This window comes from Camarhynchus parvulus, chromosome 18 (assembly GCF_901933205.1).
Source record: "Camarhynchus parvulus chromosome 18, STF_HiC, whole genome shotgun sequence".
Classification (NCBI taxonomy): Eukaryota; Metazoa; Chordata; class Aves; order Passeriformes; family Thraupidae; genus Camarhynchus; species Camarhynchus parvulus.
This window is the reverse complement of record NC_044588.1, coordinates 1362389-1382686: the sequence shown is the minus strand read 5'-3', so window position 1 is coordinate 1382686 and position 20298 is coordinate 1362389. Positions and strand designations below refer to the sequence as shown.

Here is a 20298-nt window from a genome sequence, read left to right as displayed (position 1 = left end):
TGGCCCCACAGTGAGCGGGGGGCTGCACACCAGGTCCTTGTGACCCAGCCTGGGGGGACGTGTGGCCAGCAGGGTCCAGCACTGAGCATCTGCAGTAATGCCAGCAGGGCACCACTGATCTTCTGGGAAGTTCTGGTGACTTCAACAAAAGGTAGGAGAAAGTGAGGCCTGGATATACTTTTTCCATAACAACCACACACACAGCTTTTTGAAAATGTATTTTCCCACAAAAGTTACTATTTCAATGAAAGTGTCTGCCTGCCATCTAGAGATTTCATGTTGTTGTGAAACCCAGCTTAACCCAGCTTCAAAGCTTTACAATAAAGGTAGAAATGTTCTGCTGAAGAAAGTGTAATTTCTATTTGCATAACATGTAGTGAACTGAGACACAGAAGGATTTAAGTGACCTGTTCAGTAACACTCAGCTTGCATCTGTAGCAGGGGCTGGAATAGAACAGACTTTAAATGCTTTATTAAGAGATTAATAATTAATAATGAATAGGCCTGTAAGAGTCTGTGAAGCAGCAAATATTAGGATTATAACTTTGAATTCTCAATCTGCAAACTCACAGGCTTCTCTGCCTGGTCATTATTTACTGGTTCATATCTGTTTGTTTCTTTGTCTATTTATTTTGTTCTTTTTTCCTATTGTTTCTTTTCTTTGTTATTCCTGCTCTTTACTTCTATTATAACTCCATCCTTCCTGGCAGGAGAGACTCAGTGCCTCATTTCTCTGCAGATGAGATTGCTGCTCCAAAGAACAGTTCTAGGGACAGCTTGCAGCTCTGTCCTTTGCAGAGCAGAAAGTCATTGAGCTAAGAGCCAGAAATATGCCATGGGACCCACCTGTAGCTGTGCTGCTGCTGAAAGCATCTTCTGCCTGGCCTGGAGCGCGGTGGATGAGGACACGGACACTGCCATGTTCTGCCTCAGCCACCTGATGTCATCCCACATGCACGACAGCTGCAAAAACACATCCACTTCAACCAGTTCTTGTTCTCAGCACTTGCAAAAGCAGAAGTGATACTAAAATACAATTTGGACTTGAAAAATCAGTAGATATTGCACATTTTGTGTTTCTGCAGACGGCAATCAGCTGACTGGATAAACATGGCACAGATACTGACTCACACGGGAGGTATTCTGTAAACATCATGAACCTGTTTCAATTGATTTTGGACTGCTGTGCAAAGCTGATTTACTGTTCTTTATGGTATAAAAAAAGTAGTGTGAGACAACTTGAGTGATGGCACAACCACAATACCAAATTTAAAACCCCTGGTTATTTCTTTAGGCTCTTGCTCTAAATGTCCATAAAACCTGTAAGTACCCACATAGCAATCACTCACCTAGGATCATACCTTAAGAGTTAATTGTATCACTGTCAGTGGCCCAGTCAGGATTTAATCCACATGACTGGTTTGTGAAAATTGCCTTTAACATGAGTGATAGAGCATTTCATCATTCAGCTTTTTACTGATATCATTTCATACATTCAGAGTGATGAGCTAAGGGCTATGCATTGCTAGCAACACATTTGCAGAAGCAATAGATGAAATTAGACTCCCATTACCTTTGTGAACCACAGGAAATCCTGCATAACTGAACTACTGTGAGAGTCATCGATTTCCACAATTGGGATTTGATCTTCATTGGTTACTAACAAATTGTCTTTGTAAAAAAGTATAACAGATAAGTAGAGTCCCCTAAAGAGAGAAGGAAACACTATCAAACACCTTTCATGTCTATTCACATCCATGCCAAATTTAGTCAAAGAATCATAGGTGTCAAGTTCTGATGAGACAAAGTGAATCACTTGGTCTAAACTTCTGTGTAATGTAAGGTCATGCATCTTCAGTCAGTAAATTCTGAAAAACTGGGAAGTTTTTCACTTTAGATGATGTGAGACCACCTGAATCTAAGAGATTATGGATCTGTGCAAGCCAGTGACATCAGTTTCAGTGAGAATTTTGCCAGAGTACACAGTACACAATGGAGGCCTTATGCCCTTTAGAAATCAGAAATTTTACTAAAACTTATCAATAATGTGCTTAGTTCTGCACTCCTTTACTTCAGAGCAAATCTGAAGTAACTCAATTGAAATCAGGTGGGTTATTATGGATTTACATTGGTATAATTGAGTGTAATTTGGCCAACATATCTGCAAACCTGTTTATAGAGATTATTCCTTTCAATATTTACCCTCACAATTAGTTACATATGTTAAGTAGTTACTGCAGGGAATTTGAAGACTCTGGAGAGCTCTTCTGAAAGAATCAAAATCTTATCAAAATACAAAGAAAAAAATGCAAATTGAACACTCCTGGCAATGGAAGAAGAAATAATCCAGAATAAGCAACTTCCATTTGCTAAAACAAATAATTAGGGCTGAGAGTTGGGTCACAGTGGGCTGCAAACCCAGCTGAGGATGTCAGAGTTGTACATGTGTAGCTTGTTGCCAGTGGACTATTCAAGTGTTATTTGAGCTCTGTGCTTTATATTATGAATGAATAAATGTTGTAGTTTCATTAATGAGCAGCAACAGAGGAAGTGCTTTCAAACAGCTCAGTAGCTGCACTTTGGGTTTACACAGAATATTTCACTCTGTAACAATTTGAATCCACTTCCAAAAGTAACATGGAAAAAATTCTACTGATTTCAGTAGGAGCTGGACCAGTCTTACACATCTGTGATTTTATCAGTTCATTCTGACCAATTGCTGTCTCATCAGTAGTGGCATATTCACATATTTCTAAGGTTCTTTTCTCTAATACAGAACAACAACTGCCAAAATTCAGAATGCTTGGAACAGAGAAGGAATGACAAACCGTTTCAGAGTCTTCACAAACTTGTTAGATGAATGGAAAAGGTGCTTCAGGCTTCTGGAAACCGATTGCTTGCGACCAGCATTTTGTAATTTAGAACTTTCTGAAATGGGAAAAAGAAGCAAACCCAACCCAGCTCTTAAATTTCAGTTAGTGTCTCATAAAAAATCTTTGTTTCTTGAACCACAGTACTAAATTTCAGTCAGTGCCCATTACATTCCTTTCAAAAGACAACATTTAGAAAGATGCTCAAATGCAACCCTTTGATGATGTTTTCATTAACTTAGTGTTACACAGCGGCAGACAATTTCCTTACTTGCTGCAAACTCAGACAAGATAAAGCTGTTTTGCTCTGAGGCAAGCTTAAACCAGCCCTACACATTCTAAAGGCTCAGAGAGGATGGGAATTTTACAAGTGGTCTCAAAAACCCAGGAAGGGATTTGAATCATCAGTCAACATTTTAAGATGTTGTAATTTCTAAATTTCTTACCACATGTAGCTTGAGCTTCTACGAAATGAATAACTGGTGCACTGGCTGACACTGACATCCCAGCATCACCAGTGAAACCTAAGGAAAAGCTTTGTGGAGACCAGATTAACCCTCATCTTTCTCTATATCACATTAAATACATCTGCTGTTGCTTGGATTTTTTTCTCCATCACAACAGCTTCCACTCATTATTGCCTCAGAGCTTCCACAGTTACCTTTGCTCCCTAGTAATCTGGAGTCCAAGGAAGAGGTGTTAAATTCTTTTGTTCATTTCATGTCAAAGCTGAGACCTGTTGTGTGCCTGCCAGCATCTCTGAGCCAGCTGTCCAATAGAAGAATTTTATAAAATTGTCCCAATGTCCTAAGAAAAATACTGTTAAATTTTTATACTTTGCATTCTTTTCACTTTGAGGAATTTGACTAAATGTCTTCTCTCATGCATGGCCTTGTAAGCCAAGGAAATATCTTCCCATGGGCATTGAAAGTCACGAGTTCTGTGTAACAGCTGTGAAGCCCTGTGTGCCTGTGCCAGGTTTGGAGGGGACACCAAGAGGTGGCAATCAGGGACATGCAGGACTTTATAATGTACTGGCAGTTGCTGTTCTTACCTGGATTTGAAAGCAATGGGCATTTAACACTGTTTGGGTTTGGTTTTGGTTTTTGCAATGTCTGTGCTGTTTAATGTTGTTACAAGAGAAACAGCAGAAATACTTTGAAAAATGGAGTTAATTATTTAGATATTTGCTGTGATATGAAAAGAAAGACAAAACAAAAAATGTCACTGTGAAAGTGCATCTCACTTTTGCAGGATCTGACTGCTTATTTGGATAAAGCATGGATGCCCATCCAGACTGAAGTGTGAAACATTTTGAGGGACACCCTTCTCCAGCAGGAAAAACCCATGACTCATGAAGAGCCACTTGCTGAAAGCTGCAGTTCATCTGCTCAGGTGTTCTCAGAGTATTTCCCACTTACCTCTGGTGCAGAATAGGAGGGGCCTGCCTGTGTCTCCCTGGTGAGTTCTAATTTTGAATATTTGAAGAACATCTAAATTTGCTGTTTTCACAACCCCATCTGTGGAAGTGCTCAGCATATTTTAAATGCTGAATAAATTTGCACCACGATTGGCACATTGAAAGCCCCAGCAAGCAGACACATTGTTAGCAATAATTACTGCTGTGTGGAACAGCGAGTACAAAGAGAACAAGGTTCTGTTGAGGGTGAAATCATACAGTTCAGATGTATGAGACTTATTAGATCATCACATCCATTGTCTTTCCAGCGCAAACTTGTTCCTCATGACATATTCTCCAATTCACTCTTCAGCTTAAACAGACTCATCCAAATCCATGACTACTCCTTTGTTTTCTTCTCCTTCTAAAAATATTCATTTGTATTTCTATCCATATCTCCTCAGATAATGATTATTTTACTGTGAACTTTTTTTCAGTGTATTGCAGTAATGCAAACCAAATGCTACATAATAACTCCTTTCTTACTGTTTCACTCTTCCAAGGTTAAGATCAATTTAGGAATATAAATTTCATTCTAATTATTTTCTTCTGTATTCCCTCCATCTATACAGAGGGAATGGAGGAGGAAATTACTGAAGGCAAAGCAACATAATTTTGTATAAAACACCAAGAGACTTCAGCATGAAAATAAGAGGGCACATTACAAGTGAAGTATATGTTATTGGTCTATTTAGTGGTTTGGGTTTAGTCCACAGCTTTGCAGAAGCCAACAGCAAAAGAATTAATGTAAAACTAGATGGAGATGGTAAACTCTCCTATATTGCTGTTTGCTTTTATTTTACAGTATTGTGTGTCTAGAAGCCAGAAAACATGGAGCTGAGATTAAAGGATAATTTGGATCTGCAGGAAATGGAACTTTGTCTGTTACTTAATTAACTAATAAATAACATAGAGTAACCTTCATAGAAAAGCACCAGTAGCAACACAGTAAGTTTATATTAACAAATGATACAGAAACTGAGCTGTGAGCTCTTTTAATAGAAGCCTGGGAGTGAGCACATAGCAGCCAAGATGGGAGAATTTCCAGTGATTAGATTTAGATCAGAAGCATTCAAACCTGATCTGAAATAGGCAACAAGTAAATAAGAAGGTGTATTTATGACATTGGCAGCCTTTCTCTTTGGAGGTAGAGGGTGTATAAAGATTTCTTTGCAGTTTTTTATGTAACTTAAACCCATACTTAAAAGCAGCAACCTATTGGAAGAATAAGAACCATCCCATCAAGCTTGTGTGCATCTGGGGTCTCTTCTTAAATTCTCAACCTGAACTTCTCAGTCTATAGCTTGGTTTTCAAGTCTACTTTTGTATATTCTCACAAAAAATATAATTTAAACATCTTAAATGCCTTGTGGAATCAGAGATCCTTCTCTTTGCTAAATGCAATTAAAACTATGTACTTTGCTTGTGAATCAAATTAAAATGAGAACATTTTTATTTCACCTCTGACTTGTCTAGTAAAATACATTTCAACTGAATTTCAGAAGGAAAATATCTGGTAAGAATTCTACCGAAGAGTTGGGTTCCTTTCTAATGAAGCGTCACACAATTACTTAATCCACTCTGAATTGTTTAGAAATAAAGATCTCAAAGAAAAAAATACTTAAAAATATATTTGAAGTGTTGCCAGGACATACAATTGTTCTAAGTCAGTTATGATAGTCTGTAGCATGGAATTATGAAGACAAATGGATGACTGTTGTTTGTAATCATCAGGGTTTTCCAGAAGATTAAACATATGAAAGCAAAGCTTCCTAAGTAATTCCCTAGGAGATTTCATCATATCACAGAGCAGGTTCAAAAGCAACAGCTGATCTAATTCCAAAAGCTCTTAAACTCACTGTACATTCCAGTGTATTCTTCCTGGTATTTTTGTAAGCTTGTTTTCTGCAGCGCCTGCAATGCAGAGCACGGGGCAGAAGGCAGAGCCTGAATGAACAGACTTGGGCAAAGATCTGCCTGGAATGTGGGCAATGTCCCCTCCCAGATCCCACAGGAGCAGCAGCACACAGCCTTGTCCTCCAGCTCCTCTGGCTTCTGAGGCTTTTGCCTGCATTGTTCAGATAATCTCAGACCATTCAGATTGGAAAAAAATGACTCTCAGTTTTTTCCACCTTCCTGTCACTTGTCCTGCCCTTGGAGCCAGCCCGAGTGGGACAGGAATCACTGTGGGGCACTGGGGGTGCCTGGGCACCAGGACTGATCCCAGCTCTGCTCCACTGAATGCACAGGAATCACTGTGGGGCACCAGGGCTGATCCCAGCTCTGCTCCCACTGAATGCACAGGAATCACTGTGGGGCACCAGGACTGATCCCAGCTCTGCTCCCACTGAATGCACAGGAATCACTGTGGGGCACCAGGACTGATCCCAGCTCTGCTCCACTGAATGCACAGGAATCACTGTGGGCCACCAGGGCTGATCCCAGCTCTGCTCCCACTGAACGCACAGGAATCACTGTGGGGCACCAGGACTGATCCCAGCTCTGCTCCACTGAATGCACAGGAATCACTGTGGGGCACCAGGACTGATCCCAGCTCTGCTCCACTGAATGCACAGGAATCACTGTGGGGCACCAGGGCTGATCCCAGCTCTGCTCCACTGAATGCACAGGAATCACTGTGGGGCACCAGGACTGATCCCAGCTCTGCTCCCACTGAATGCACAGGAATCACTGTGGGGCACCAGGACTGATCCCAGCTCTGCTCCACTGAATGCACAGGAATCACTGTGGGGCACCAGGACTGATCCCAGCTCTGCTCCCACTGAGCTCTGGTTCCTGCAGAGCCTGGCTCTGCTCTCACAGGTCATCAGCACTGGAGGCAGAGTCAAGGATCTTCCTCAAACAATGTCCAGCTGTTTAGTGACAGCTCTACAACAGATGGGGCAAACAGAGATCCCAAGGTTGGCATTAACTGGAATGTGGTAAAGGGAATCATGGCAAAGAACAGAAAAATGCCTGGGCAGGTCCTCAGCCTGTGTGTAAACAGCAGGGCCAGGCTGACTTCCACCCTGTCAGTCAATCATGCTAATATACATAAATTAAGAATAGAAATCAAGCCTCTGTATTACATTAAGTGAAAGCTGTTATTTGGGGTTTTCTGAGAAGCTTATCTCAGATCCTTGATCAAACTCCTCAGATTCCGCTGAGGCTGATAAATATCAGAATAAAATTTCTGAGTCAAAGTGATGTCATAATTCTTACTTTTCCTGCAAACTTTGTTTTCTTACCAAATTAGTGAAATAAAAGGGATTGACATCATCATATATTTAAGGAAAGTTCCAAAGGTTCTCCTATGATGATACCATGCTGATTTATCCAAAATATACTACTGTGTAATGCTAGCATTACAAGCAATTATGAGATTTTTATTTGGTTGAAGGCAAGGGTGTTGCTCAAGCTGACTCCAGTTTGGTACTGCCCCATGTGAGGTCCCACAGCCTTTCAGGCACAGAAGAAAATGTTCTGAGCTAAACACATTTTCTGTATTGTAATTTATTATTCAAGGAAAAGGTGTTAGGAAATCAACAATGAAGCGCTCTTCGCTCAGTTTTGAGACTGGGGTTAATTTCAGGAGCAGTGAAATTTTATAAGAAGCAGGCACTGGTGTCAGAATGTCAAAAGGAGGTATTTTCTGCATGATGTTTATAACTGCTTTTGTTCTGGGCTGCTATGTCAGTAAAACAATTTATACTAAGAATATTTTCAGATGTTCCATCACTTAGTCCCTGTTGACTTGAAAGGTGGCCTGAAAGAGCTGAGATAGGCACTAACTCCAGAAAGGAAAAACTGTACCACCAAAAATCCCTTCTTTAATAGCACAAAAAGCCATGTAAGAGATAGAATACATAATCTGTATTTTCAGTACCAAGACCACCTGCAAGTGATAATGTTTGCATGAATTTTAATTAGGGAAACAACATTTTCTTGCAATATCTCCTTTCCAAGCATCATAGATGGATAGTTTAAGTTGCTATGGTTACAATGGGTTGTGTCAGACTGTGGATCAGTGTGATGGTTACAAATTTGCATGTAAAGAACAAAGGCTGCATCTTTTCATTTCAGCCAGATGATTTTAGCTCAAAATATTTCTATGATTTTAAATCGGTTGATGCAACTTGACACATCAGTCATACTAGGTGAAGAAAAATGAAAACTTCATGATAGTTTAACTTTTCTGTTTAAGTAAGTCCCTTTGCAATTTTTATTCCAGTTAGAACTTTATTTTAAGAAAATAAATAGTACTTTTCAACAACCCATATAGAACAGGAGTTTTTATATAGGCTCTAGAAAGAATGCCAAGATGTTGCTTTGGCTCTTGAGCTATTAAAGGCACAGTCTGTTTCTCATGAATGAAGGTTGGCTGAAATTTGAACTCTCTCCTAGTTTTGATCCATTCTGTTTTGAAATGTAGCAATCTTATCTTCCCATTGCATTGTGCATGTATTTTTCATTATGGATTGGCATGCCATCCACTTAGTATCTTCCATTTGGAGGCAGCAATTCCCCCCTTTTGATCCAAACCAGTTGTTAACTGTCTAAAGTATTTCTTTATATGAAAAAATATAAAAGCCTTCCTTGAAACATTTTAGTGGAATCCTGTGTGAAACTAATTTGTGGGGAAAAACAAATCAGTAGGTGTGTAGGGTATGGAGAGAGAAAGTGCCTGTGTGTGTGCACATTACAGCCTTCAGACATTTTCATCCAACTAATTTCAAGGGTTAAGAGCGAGATAGTGTGCTAAAGTGATTCCAGATGGGCCAATATTAATATCTTTCTTTTCCTGATGAATGAGAAGGTATGACCTAGTTAGAAAACTGCTAAAAATGACAGGCAGCAGCGAGGCTGCAGCCGGTGCCCAGCAGAGCCGCTCCTGCTCACCTCTGCAGCTGTGGTGCTGGTGCGCGGCTCGGACCTGCTGCAGGAGCCCTTCCAGGGCCTCCGTGTGGCCCCTGTGCCGAGGCTCTCTTCCACTGCAGTCTTTCCAGTCTAGTGAACAAAGGAAATAAACAGAAATGAAACACAAAGGTGCAGGAGAGCGTCTAAAAATATTTTGTTGCCTCTGGTGCTTCTCGGCTCCAGAGGAGTTTTACATCTCGGCAGGCAGGAGTTGTTTCTAAGTCGGCTGTTACTTGTACACTGAGGTTTCTTTGCCTTGTGCCAGCTGGGTGATTAATCATAATGATTATTAACAAAGAGCTCACAAGCAGCTCTGAGAAGCTCCTGTAGTGACTGACTTGACCATGGCTGTTTGTCTCCATGAATGGGCTCTGGTGCTGCAGTCAGGCCTGCTCTCAGCCTGTCCTGGCACTCAGCCCCTCACCAAGGTCACACAATGCTCCTTCTGCCACTCCTGCCGACACCAGGAGGCTCCACAACTCGCCTACAGTTCTGCAAAGCAGAGAATGAACATCTTCCTACCCCCAGAGCTCGCCCTGTAGCCAGAGAAACATGCTTGGAGTAAAATGACTTCTGGAGATCTGCTCTCAGCAGAGGCCTGAACAAACGCCGGCAGTTCCTGTCCTGGAGCCATGGGCTGCTCAGCACTGCACTCCTGAGGCAAAAACCTGCTGCGTTTGTCCCACACACATTCAACCTCCAACAGACTTTGTTTTCACTCACTTGCTGCTAATGAGAATCTCAGTCTTCATTTTAAAAAACAAACTCATCACAAATAGGAAGAAACTGTGTGTTTCAGAAAGGAGCTCTTTAATTCCAGACTTGGCTATTTTCATACTTTGATTATAATGAGAAAAGCTCATTGCACCAGTTTCCTGGCCCAAAGGAATGGTGGATCAAGGTATTAAGAGATCTGTCTGCACAGGAGACATGCTCCCATCTTTCTGGCACAGAGGCCGTGTACGTACTCATAGCCACCAGCAGTTTGCTCACTCACTAAATATACAGATCCAGTTTCTAGTGCAAGTTTGGAGTCAAGCATTCCTTCCAATGGGCTCACTATGCCAGGGTTATAAATACCTGTTTATTTACATTTAGTGTAGCAGCCAGAGTAAGCCCCATGAAAGGCTGGAAAGAGAAGACATTTGGTATCCTGATAGCCTGTGGGCAGTGTGACAGCCACAGAGGGGCTGTCCTGTGTGCTCTGTGCTACTGCAGACATCAGGGCCAGCTGCAGTTACTGCTCAGTGTGGGCAAAAGAGCTCCTGTGAGCAGCCAGGAGGGACCAGCTGGAACTCACCAGTATCAAAGTGTTTGGTGTTATCAGACTGGTAGAGTTTCAACAAACCTTGTGATTTCTCTGTCCCAGTGGTTTCCAATCTTTTTGAACCTCCACACTACTGACTACCTTGAAAATTACACAGAAACCAGACCAGCTTCTGTCATTGTCTATCACTCACCTGATCATGAATAAGCCTAGAAATATTTCTGTCTACTGGGATTTCACAGAGAAGCTGCACAATGCTGGCCACCACTTTACAGGCTGCTGCTGTGTGTGGGGCAAGTGGCAAGTGCTCCCTGTCATCACACACAGACACATGTCCAAGAGTGTCACCAGCCTTTGATGCTCTGGGATTGGACTGGGTCAGGCCCTGAAGCTTTCCTTTCCCCTGCATATTCTCATGGCTGCTGATACAGACAACTTTGTAGAGCATTAATGTATTCTCATTTAAATTTTAGCTCAGAGCCATATTTTGTTATGCAGCACCGGTGTAATGTCAGCTTGCTGCCTCCTTGCCAAGCACAAATCTTCTGCTTTTCAAAACCAGTAGTGAAGGCAGTCATGAATAAGGAAGTTCTGCCCCCAGTAACTGCAATGGTAAATAACATCTTGTCTCTCTAATGTGAGTATTACTTAATGAAAAGATTTGCATTTAGGCTCTGCTGATCTTACTGTAAAACTTAAGCATGTGGCCCTAAACCCAGCAATTACAGAACTTTCTGTACTCTTAGCACCCTGAGATACTGTACAAGTGAAATGAACAGAATTCTCTCCGTGGCTTTTGTGCTGATCCACTGAAATCTGCAGGAAGATTTCCTTCACACCCCAAAACTTTGGGTCTGGCACCTAATGTCAGATTTCAGAAGGTTAATAGCAGGGGACTATAAAAAGGGAAGAGAATGCAATATGCTGAAAGCAAAATTCACATCATACAAAGTTGCAGTGTTAAATACCACCTGTCTTGCCAGGAGTGCTCCTTCTTTGGGGATATTTGGCTGAATAACTGGCAGCTACTGTGAAAGAATATGTCCCCCAGCTGATGTAAATTTTGGGTTTCTGCGGCCAAGTCCTGTGTAGTTACACCTGGCTACAGTCAAGGTAATTGCACATTACCAAGTTATTCAGTTATCCACAGTAGATTTTTTTCCCATTATTGTAGCCCATTTTTGTTCTCAAGCAGAATATTTCTTTAGCCTAGTTCTGGGATTGTTCTGGAGAAAACACAAGAAAAAAATGAAGCAAAATGGGACAATGGTAATGCAAAAGCCTTATTTATCCAAACCTCTCCATTATGACTGCTGAGAGTAGGTACAGCTTGTTATAATTTTTCACATTAGCATGCAAGGTTATTAAATTGCTACATTAGCCTAATAAAAACTAGTGTTAATGCAATAGAAAAGAGAAGTCCCACTTTACTGCATTAATCAATACAAGAGGAGCTGTAATACACTGAGCCAGTTTGGCAGGGAACGCTAAGTCTGGAAAAGCAACTAACAATGCAATGTGATTATAATAGATTAAAAATTACAAATGACAACTCATAGCCCTAATGAAGTTTGAGAAGACTGCCAGAGGCTGGATAAGGAACATTTTCTTTTTGACATTTCTGCAACATTTACAGGCTACATCCTACCACCATGTGTGTCCACACTGGAGTATTTTATGTACAGGATGCTGTAAGAGTGGTCCAGTGAATGGGATCGGTAATGCTACAAGGTAAAGCATAAAACTACGTGAGATACTTGTGTTTCGCTTCTAGCAGCTCAGAATCAGGTTTTAATCTATTAATGTACTGAAAAATGAAGTTCCGTATATCAGACCTCTACTAAGAGAAATGAAGATTAAAATATTTCTAACTTTTTAAAGTGTTAATGACTAGAAAACAATTTTCTGTCAAAGGACCGGAGAAGAATAAAAGCTGAGACATAAATATACATCAATTATTATTTTGCTTAATTTTTGAGGGCTGGAAAGAATTGAGTTTTATTATTTATTTCACTCCTAGATGGCATGACAATTACATTGAGAACTCCAACATCACTAAGCAAACTGGAGGCCAGACCAACCCCACCTACTTGAAGGAGAAGCATATTCAGGAGTAGATTTGCATGGAGGTCCCCATCCTCTCATGTTGTATGCTGAGACACGGACATAGTATCTCTGGCCCTGCAAATGGAAACAACTGGAGTCAAAACTATCACTGGATTCAAAATCTTGGCTGTAACAACTGCAAAGCAGTGCCTCACAAAGATTTTTTTCAGCCTTAAATAGTTTTAATAATTTAAATGCACCATGATCAATTGAAACATACTACAAAGATTTGAGGACAAGGTTTGAGACTCAATTCTGTTTGGTGTAAAATAGATATCAAAGACAAATAACAAAAAGGAGAATGACTGCCATCAACATGTGCATTTCTGGAAGAAAGAGAAGAGAAAGGGTTGTTATTTGAGGTATTGGTCATCAGAGTCAGGTCTAGATTTCTCAAGAGCCTTTGATCTGCACTGATTTTCCCATGATCCAGAAAACAGCAGCTTTTGCTCCAGTGTTTCCCAATTTCTCCTGAGAATGATAACTCAAAACCTGGTTCTATTCCTTTGTGACTTTTGGATTATGGCTACCAGACATATCATGCTCAATCACTGGAACATGCTGCTACAAGAAAGGCTCTGCAGTGATTTCCAAGGGTGGTGGTGCAAATTCTCTTTGTATCACTGTGGGGACCAAGCCATGAAGGTCTAAATGAGTCCTCTGGAACTCACCGTCCTGAGACCTGTGATGGAGCACCTCAAAGAGTGAAGATTATCCATAATTATTTCACCAGCCAAAGGCGAAAAGTCTTCTGAAGAGCTCCATTCCACTAGAAACAAATAGCAGGAGAAAATCAAGTCAGGTACCAGTCCAAGCAGAGAAGCCAAAGGACTTGAATCACTCACAGGTTAACTTTTCTCCTAGCAGTTTCCCAGTCCATGTGGGTACTAAAAGTCATGTTCAACAGTAATGTATAGCAAGTACACAGTGATTAAATTATATCTCTGTGTATGGAAGATAAACCCAAAATATTGTTCAAAAGCTTTTCAGGAAAGAATGCTTAAAAATAGACTGCATTACAAATTACTTTGAGTTACCATTGTGCTCATTTAAGCAGTTTCCTTTTAAAGACAGAGAAGCAGTGGAAAAGAGAAGGTGAAGGAATTGGACCTGTTAATGCTATTTGGCAGTTTACACATCCTAACCAACAAAAACCATTGGATTTGCAATGACTTGCATTGCATTTGCACAGGTGGGCATGGGCAGAGAGTCCTTTTGGCTCCTCAGGCCCACAAACTACCCTTGGCTAATTAGGATAGAAATATTCTCCTTGGACCAGACACTCACTGGAGCCTCCTGGTTGGTTTCAGTGGTTCTGGCTCTCCTGGCCAGGCCTGCTGCTGCTCTGGTCACTGCAGTTACAGAGCTCCACCATGACCTGGTAAGCTGAATCCACCTTCAGAGGGATTTGGGTGCTGCTGGGCTGACAGACCCCTCCCAACTTTCCTTCAGCCCAAAATGTGATGGACACCTTCACCAAGTCCTCCTGTCACTCCTGTTCCTGCTGAGCTCTGGAGTTGTGCAATCAGCAGTCCTGCTGTCCATACTCTTCCTCAGCACTTGAAAAAATTATTCTGCACACAAAATCGTATTGAGCAGACCAAGAAATGCTACTGGATGATTTTGATAAAAGAATATGTGCAAGTGAGGAACAGATGGCTGCAGGCAGGAAACCAGCCTTTTTTCTTAAATTATTCCTTATTAATGAGAGGTGCCATCCTGGTTAATCCTGGAGTCATACCTCTGGGATTTAGTGACCTGTACCTTCAGATTCAAACTTCCAGGAAAACCTATCAAAAGCATAGTGAAATTAATCTCTTGAATTATTCTACAGTAGAAACTGGGAAATTGCATGAATTTCCTGGATTTACACCAAAGAATGCAATATAAAGCTTTCCTTTATTTCCTAAAATCTATTCACAAAATAGTTTTTAGACATTTTATTTGTATATTCATTAGTACTGGAGTTGATAATTTAGAATAGATCAGAGGATATAGGTATTCTAATTTCAACATGTGGAATTTTCATCTTCTGGCAGTGTCATACTGGTATTTTCACGTTAAAAGAAAATGGCTTCAGAGAATTTCTTGTTCAGCATATATAACATTTAACTGCCAACACATTTTTCTGAAACAGCCAAGTATCAATAGCACAACTCATTTTTCCCTTCTCCCCTAATCGTTCCTTTTCTATGATTGCAATTTGTTTCTATGATTGCACAGCATGCTCTGCAACATTTTTGTGTTTGCTGCAATGAAAAGAAGATTGTTTTTTTATATTCTCATTGAATTTTTTCACTGTGTATTTTTCTAGTTTTCCATGGGTTTTAAATACCTAATTACTGCCACCTTTAGTGGAAGCTATCTCTGCACATTAGTAGGAAAATGTAGAGACTGTTGCAGTATCGCATTGTAGGGTTTTGTTGACAGTTTAATTATAGGAATACTTAAAAGCAACATTGAACTTGATGGCCTGTCAGAGTTTCCATTGTAAACCGTGATTTTCAAGGTTTCTAACTCCACTCGTATTAAATCGCTGCAGACACTGTACACATGCTGCAGACTTAGACATGTTTTCTGTTTTCCAGAAGGAGAAACCAGAAGGAAAAACCCTGCTCAAGCTGCTGAATATATTGTCAACAGGCTTGCAGTCACTTCAGACACCCTTTTTCTTTTCAAGGATTCAAGCAAGACAGTGTCACTCAGCACAGATGCTGGCAGCAAATCCTGCCTTCATTGGAATCCCCAGGCATGCCCCAGTCTCCTGCTCCAAGAGAGGGGCAGTGGTTGGGCCACACTTTGGGCAGCACAAACCAAAAGCCAAGGATGAGAGAAGTACCTCTAAGCAGGTTTTGATCCTCCCAAATTTTTAACTGTTCCATAGACTGGAGGCTGCCCAGACATAACCTGGTACTTTGAGAGGCATATTTAAATTTGGGTAGCTTACACAAACAAACTGCAGCCCTGTCCTTGATGTGGGTCCCCTTCCACTTGTATTTGGCATTTAGAGGAGTGCTCCCAACATTCAGAGATGCTGGCACACTGTCTGAAGAGGAGTTAATGCCTTAATCTGAGCAGGATTGCAATCCTACCTGTCTGCAAGCCCATGACCAGCAGGAACACCACAATTCTGGTGCTGTGACTAGCAACAGCATGGCAGCTTGTTCTCAGAAATAACCAAAGACTGCTGAGTTCAGGGAGAGACACTGAGTTTCCAAGGAGAGAATGGGCTGACATGATCCTCAAAGCCACCTCAGGAGGAGCAGGGAAGTTTGAGACGTTTTGTGACAGTAAATCACAGGGCTGTGCTCTGATCTCCCAGGGCAAGCTGCTGCCCCAGCTGGTGTCAGTGAGCCCCTGAGTGCTGGGTGACACTGGGATGTCCCAGCCCCTCGAGGGACAACAGCTGCCTTGGGAGGGTGTCCCAGTGTCCCAGTGCTCGTCCTGCCATGAGGGGCACCCTTGATGCTCCATGGTGCCCCCACCATCCCATCCTTCACTGGCTGCCCCGCTGAGGCTCAGCTGTGCCTCTCCTTATGCAGCCAGCAATGCCAGCATTTTGCTTTCTTTTTAGCTTAGCCAGTGGTGTCTGAGCCCCATGGAATTGAAACACAGGAATATGATATTTGCCTGTGGATCAGGTTATGGTTATCATGGTTGAGAACCCTCCTTTTAAAGGATATTTACCTAACAAGATGGTGTATCCAAAGTTACTCAAAACTTAATTTTCAAATATATTTATTTTAAAACCTCACTTTTGGAAAAAAACCCGTCTCCCAGTTTCAATAAAAATTTCCATAACTGAAAAATAAATATTTTTTCAACAGCTGTGTTGGAATAGTGCCTTCTTTTTCCCCTCATTTCTAAGTATATCTGTCATAAAGAAACTCATAACAAGTTTTGGAATTTTCTTGCTTACTTATAATTTTAACAAACTTTTTTTCTCCCATGATTTTACTGACTCAAGTGAGAAGATGACATGATACAGCTTTAAAGAAATGCAAATCGATGGACATAATTTATCACTTAGGTTTATATCTCCTGCTCTGCATTTCCAGTTTTTAGCTCTCTACTGTAATGGTCATCTAAAAATAATACAGAATATTCTGCTATACTGATTCATTGGGCTATAAACCTCCTAGGAGGACATGGATACCAGTTTTCCTATTTTATAGAAGTGAAAATGAAGTAAGGAGGGGTAGAGCACCTTTTTAAGTCAACAGGCCCCAAAACAAGGGCAAAATCCATGTATCAGGCCAGTGTTGCTCCCACTGCCTGGCCTTGTGGGATGTCTGCAGCTGTTCCTGGTACCAACACAAAGCCACTCACTCATTTTCTAACCCTGGTGAAGGATGGACCTGGACCTAAAAATTATCTAATTTTGCATGAGCAACCCATCATGAAGATTTAGCTAAATCTTTGCCTCCTTTGTGAGAGGGAGAGTGCTAGGAGAGAGCAAACAGAAATTACCAGCCATTTGTGTCATGCTGAAGTCCTTGGGACTTTAAGAGGGAACAAAAGGCTGCCTCACCTCAGCATGTAAATGCTGAATTATAAACATGCTCAAGTATAGAAAGCTGAGGATGAAGAGGGTCCTTTATAAGAGCCCAGGAACAGGAGCCGGTCTTGTAGACTGCACCAACTGTGCTGTAAAGGACCTGAAAGCTGTTGGGTGAATTAAGGATGGAGCATGTTCCAGTCCTGTTCTGAACACCCCAAAGGGCTGCTTTGTTGTGAACGCTGAATGTCTTTGCTGTTGCGGCTTTCCATCTGACACTTCATGTTATGTCAGAGCAGGGCTTTTTTGTGTGTTTAATATATTGGTGACTATGTGTTTTAATGAAGGTTCCCTGTATTCCAGAGCTAGCAAATGCACGATGTGTTGCTGCGGTCGCCAAGATAAGTAGTAATTTTTAAATAAACAGCAGTATAAACAGTTACATAAAACTCATGTAAATTGCTGGCACATAATTTTAGACTGGGTTAAGTTATGTAACTTACTTGTGGCCAAGTTTTTTTTTCTAGTTTTTTTTTTTTAATACTCAATTCACGCACTTTAAAATAAAGGGAGAAGTTTATTTTCACCTGTTTCTTTTCCACTCACAATCCTTCTGTTATACTGAGCATGCCTTTAACAGCTTCTCAGAGAGACAGGCAGGCAGATAAAGGGCAAAGGGAAGAGATAAAACACCTCCTGACCCTATTGTAGATTCATTCAGGAAAGCACCTTCTCCTGAGTCAAGTAAATAGCCTGAGCCACAGTAGAATTTGTTTCTTGTCTTGACATTTGTTTTTCCTTGCACTTATATTACTGAATTGCTGAGTAGATTAATTAGATTGAAGGACAGGAGTTCTGTTGCTGCTTCTTGGAGTCTGCAGAGTAGTGTATGGAGCTTGAACTCTGGATTTTATTCCTGCATTTGCCACTGACTTGCTGAGTGACCTTGGGCAGTGTATTCTGTCACTCAAGCTTTTAAGGCAGGCTTGAGCAGGAAAGGTTCTGTCTCCTTTCCCCTCCTCCCGTGTCCAGGGCCTGGGCTGATGGTGGTCTTATCTTGTGTTTCCAAGGGCCTCCTAACAAATAATTGTGTTATTTATTAGCTTCCTTTGAAATAGAAAACAGACAGAAAGCACCACCAGAGACCACTTCATGCCATCTTTTTCTGCTTGCTGATCTTTAAAAAATTTTAATGATTTACTCTCATAATGTCTTCGCAGCTGGATTTAAGGGTGTTAAACTCTGCCATTCATATGAATAAAATCAGGATGAAAGACCCTAAACAAATATTTATCAAACAAGTGAAGAGACCTGAACATTAGTGAAAAGCAGGAATCTGTTGGTGTAGAGACCAGCTCTGATGGAGAACACTGCAGTATTTGGTCAGCTCCTCCTTGCTGTTTTCAACCATTGTCTCCAGCCTGATTTAGGAAAGGAACCCAATTTTTTCAGATTTTTAGTTCAGGCTGTGTTCATGCCTCTCTCATGTTTGGAAATCCTCCAAGAAGTGATAGCAGAAAGACAAGTCATACCAGCTGTAGGGACTACTGACAGCATAATGCTTCCATTAGGAAAAAACAAATGTTTGGCACTGAGCAGTTTGTGCAAACACAGAAGTTAAAACACAGTCATGGCGTGGGACTTGGATTTCTAGGTACAGCTTAAATTAAAACCTGTGCTCCAAACTTCTCTAAATACTAGTGTTCATTATTTTGGATCTCATCTATCATTTCAGTTATTCTGTAAACTTAACCAAGGCTCTTTGTACTGGGTTAGTACAAAGGGAAGCATCAGTAAAGCTGAAGAGGAATGAAAAAAGATGCAAACAAACAGCTCTGTGCCCACCTGAGGCAAACAAAGCACTGCTGGGGTGTGGTAGGAAAGAGCTGGAGGGGGATTTAATGGCCTCTCAGCAGTGCAAGATGGTACCAAAAAAAGCACATCTAGACTATTCCTAGAGAGCACATCTTCATTTGGAACTTCCACGGCTATAAATCTTCACATTACTTATTTCAGATATTTTTTCTTTTAATAATCAAATACTTTATTTGCAGTAAATCTTCTTCCCAACAGCTCTGGGCTCCTTTGCGTTTTACACCTGCTAATAATAACCAATGATGTTAAATAACCTTTCTTGTGGCCCTGTTTCTGGATGTTCCTTTGACCCAGGCCAGAATACTCTATTTTATGTCTTGACATTTATGGGAACCATTATGACAGCAGGCTGGGTGCCAAAGACACATCTTTGCTTGATCATGGTTTCATGACTAGTTCATCTTAAAGCAAATCTGCATTATATAAATGATTTATAAGATACTATTTTTACTGAATTTTAATAAAATTCTCACCAAGAGAATATAAAAAGAAAATTGATCTTTTCTCTCAAGTATTTGATTAGCGTTTTCTAAATCCCAGCAATTCTCTATCTGTTTGCAATAAGGCCAGCTATCCCAGTACAAGAAGGAAATTTTTTCCTGTTAGTGAAATGACATTTCTTACTAACATTTTATAAATAACTAAGAAAATGTGCCATGTGGGTGCACATGCAGCCTTCCAATGTGGGCCAGTGGTTAGAAAGCTACAATGGATTATAATAACAGCCAAGATTTGTTTCTCGGCCCTGAAATTACAAACATACCCCACTGTGGCCGTGGAAGGAAAAGTGGGAGAGAACATGTGTTAGAACTGTGAGAGGGGATTGAAGAATAAATGGGGTTCTTATGCAGAGGCTTCACATCCTAGAAAAGCTTGGCTTGGATTCTGCAAGCTTCCCCCTGCAGTGGGAGCATTGCTCTCCTGTGCTCTGTGCAGCCAGAGCCGCGGGGAAGCTCCTGCGCGCGAGGAGCGAGCGTCGGCGCGAAGCGCGCACGGGCAGGCTCAGCTTCAGCCCAAAACGTGACATTAAAATCTAATTAATAATCAGCAGCTGGGAAAATGCACACAAAAAGTAATCTATCACAATCTAGGAGGCAAAGCAGAGCAATGCACAGTGTGGGGAACAAAGGAAGGAAGTACTCAGAGGCTAATTCAAGGAATCTGTTCAATGGGATTCCACTCCTTGCCCTCTAGTTCCTCTGTGATATGAAGAGGGACTTTGCTGCATAGACGTTGATTAACCATATTTAAGGCTTTTATTTCTTTATAAAATAATCCCTACAGTAACTTAAAGAGCTTTCACCTT

General features: G+C 41.1%; 1 protein-coding gene across 1 annotated transcript in view; it reads right to left on the bottom strand.

Moving 5' to 3' along the window:
* Nucleotides 1–20298, bottom strand: part of ANKFN1 (ankyrin repeat and fibronectin type III domain containing 1) — a 103621-nt gene that overhangs the window by 18240 nt on the left and 65083 nt on the right. The window contains exons 7-12 of the mRNA XM_030962189.1: nucleotides 13291–13388; nucleotides 12604–12694; nucleotides 9229–9336; nucleotides 2829–2928; nucleotides 1574–1706; nucleotides 847–963 (exon numbers count right to left, since the gene is read on the bottom strand). Coding sequence (XP_030818049.1) covers nucleotides 847–963; nucleotides 1574–1706; nucleotides 2829–2928; nucleotides 9229–9336; nucleotides 12604–12694; nucleotides 13291–13388 — 647 coding nt within the window. The remainder of the gene's footprint in view (nucleotides 1–846; nucleotides 964–1573; nucleotides 1707–2828; nucleotides 2929–9228; nucleotides 9337–12603; nucleotides 12695–13290; nucleotides 13389–20298) is intronic.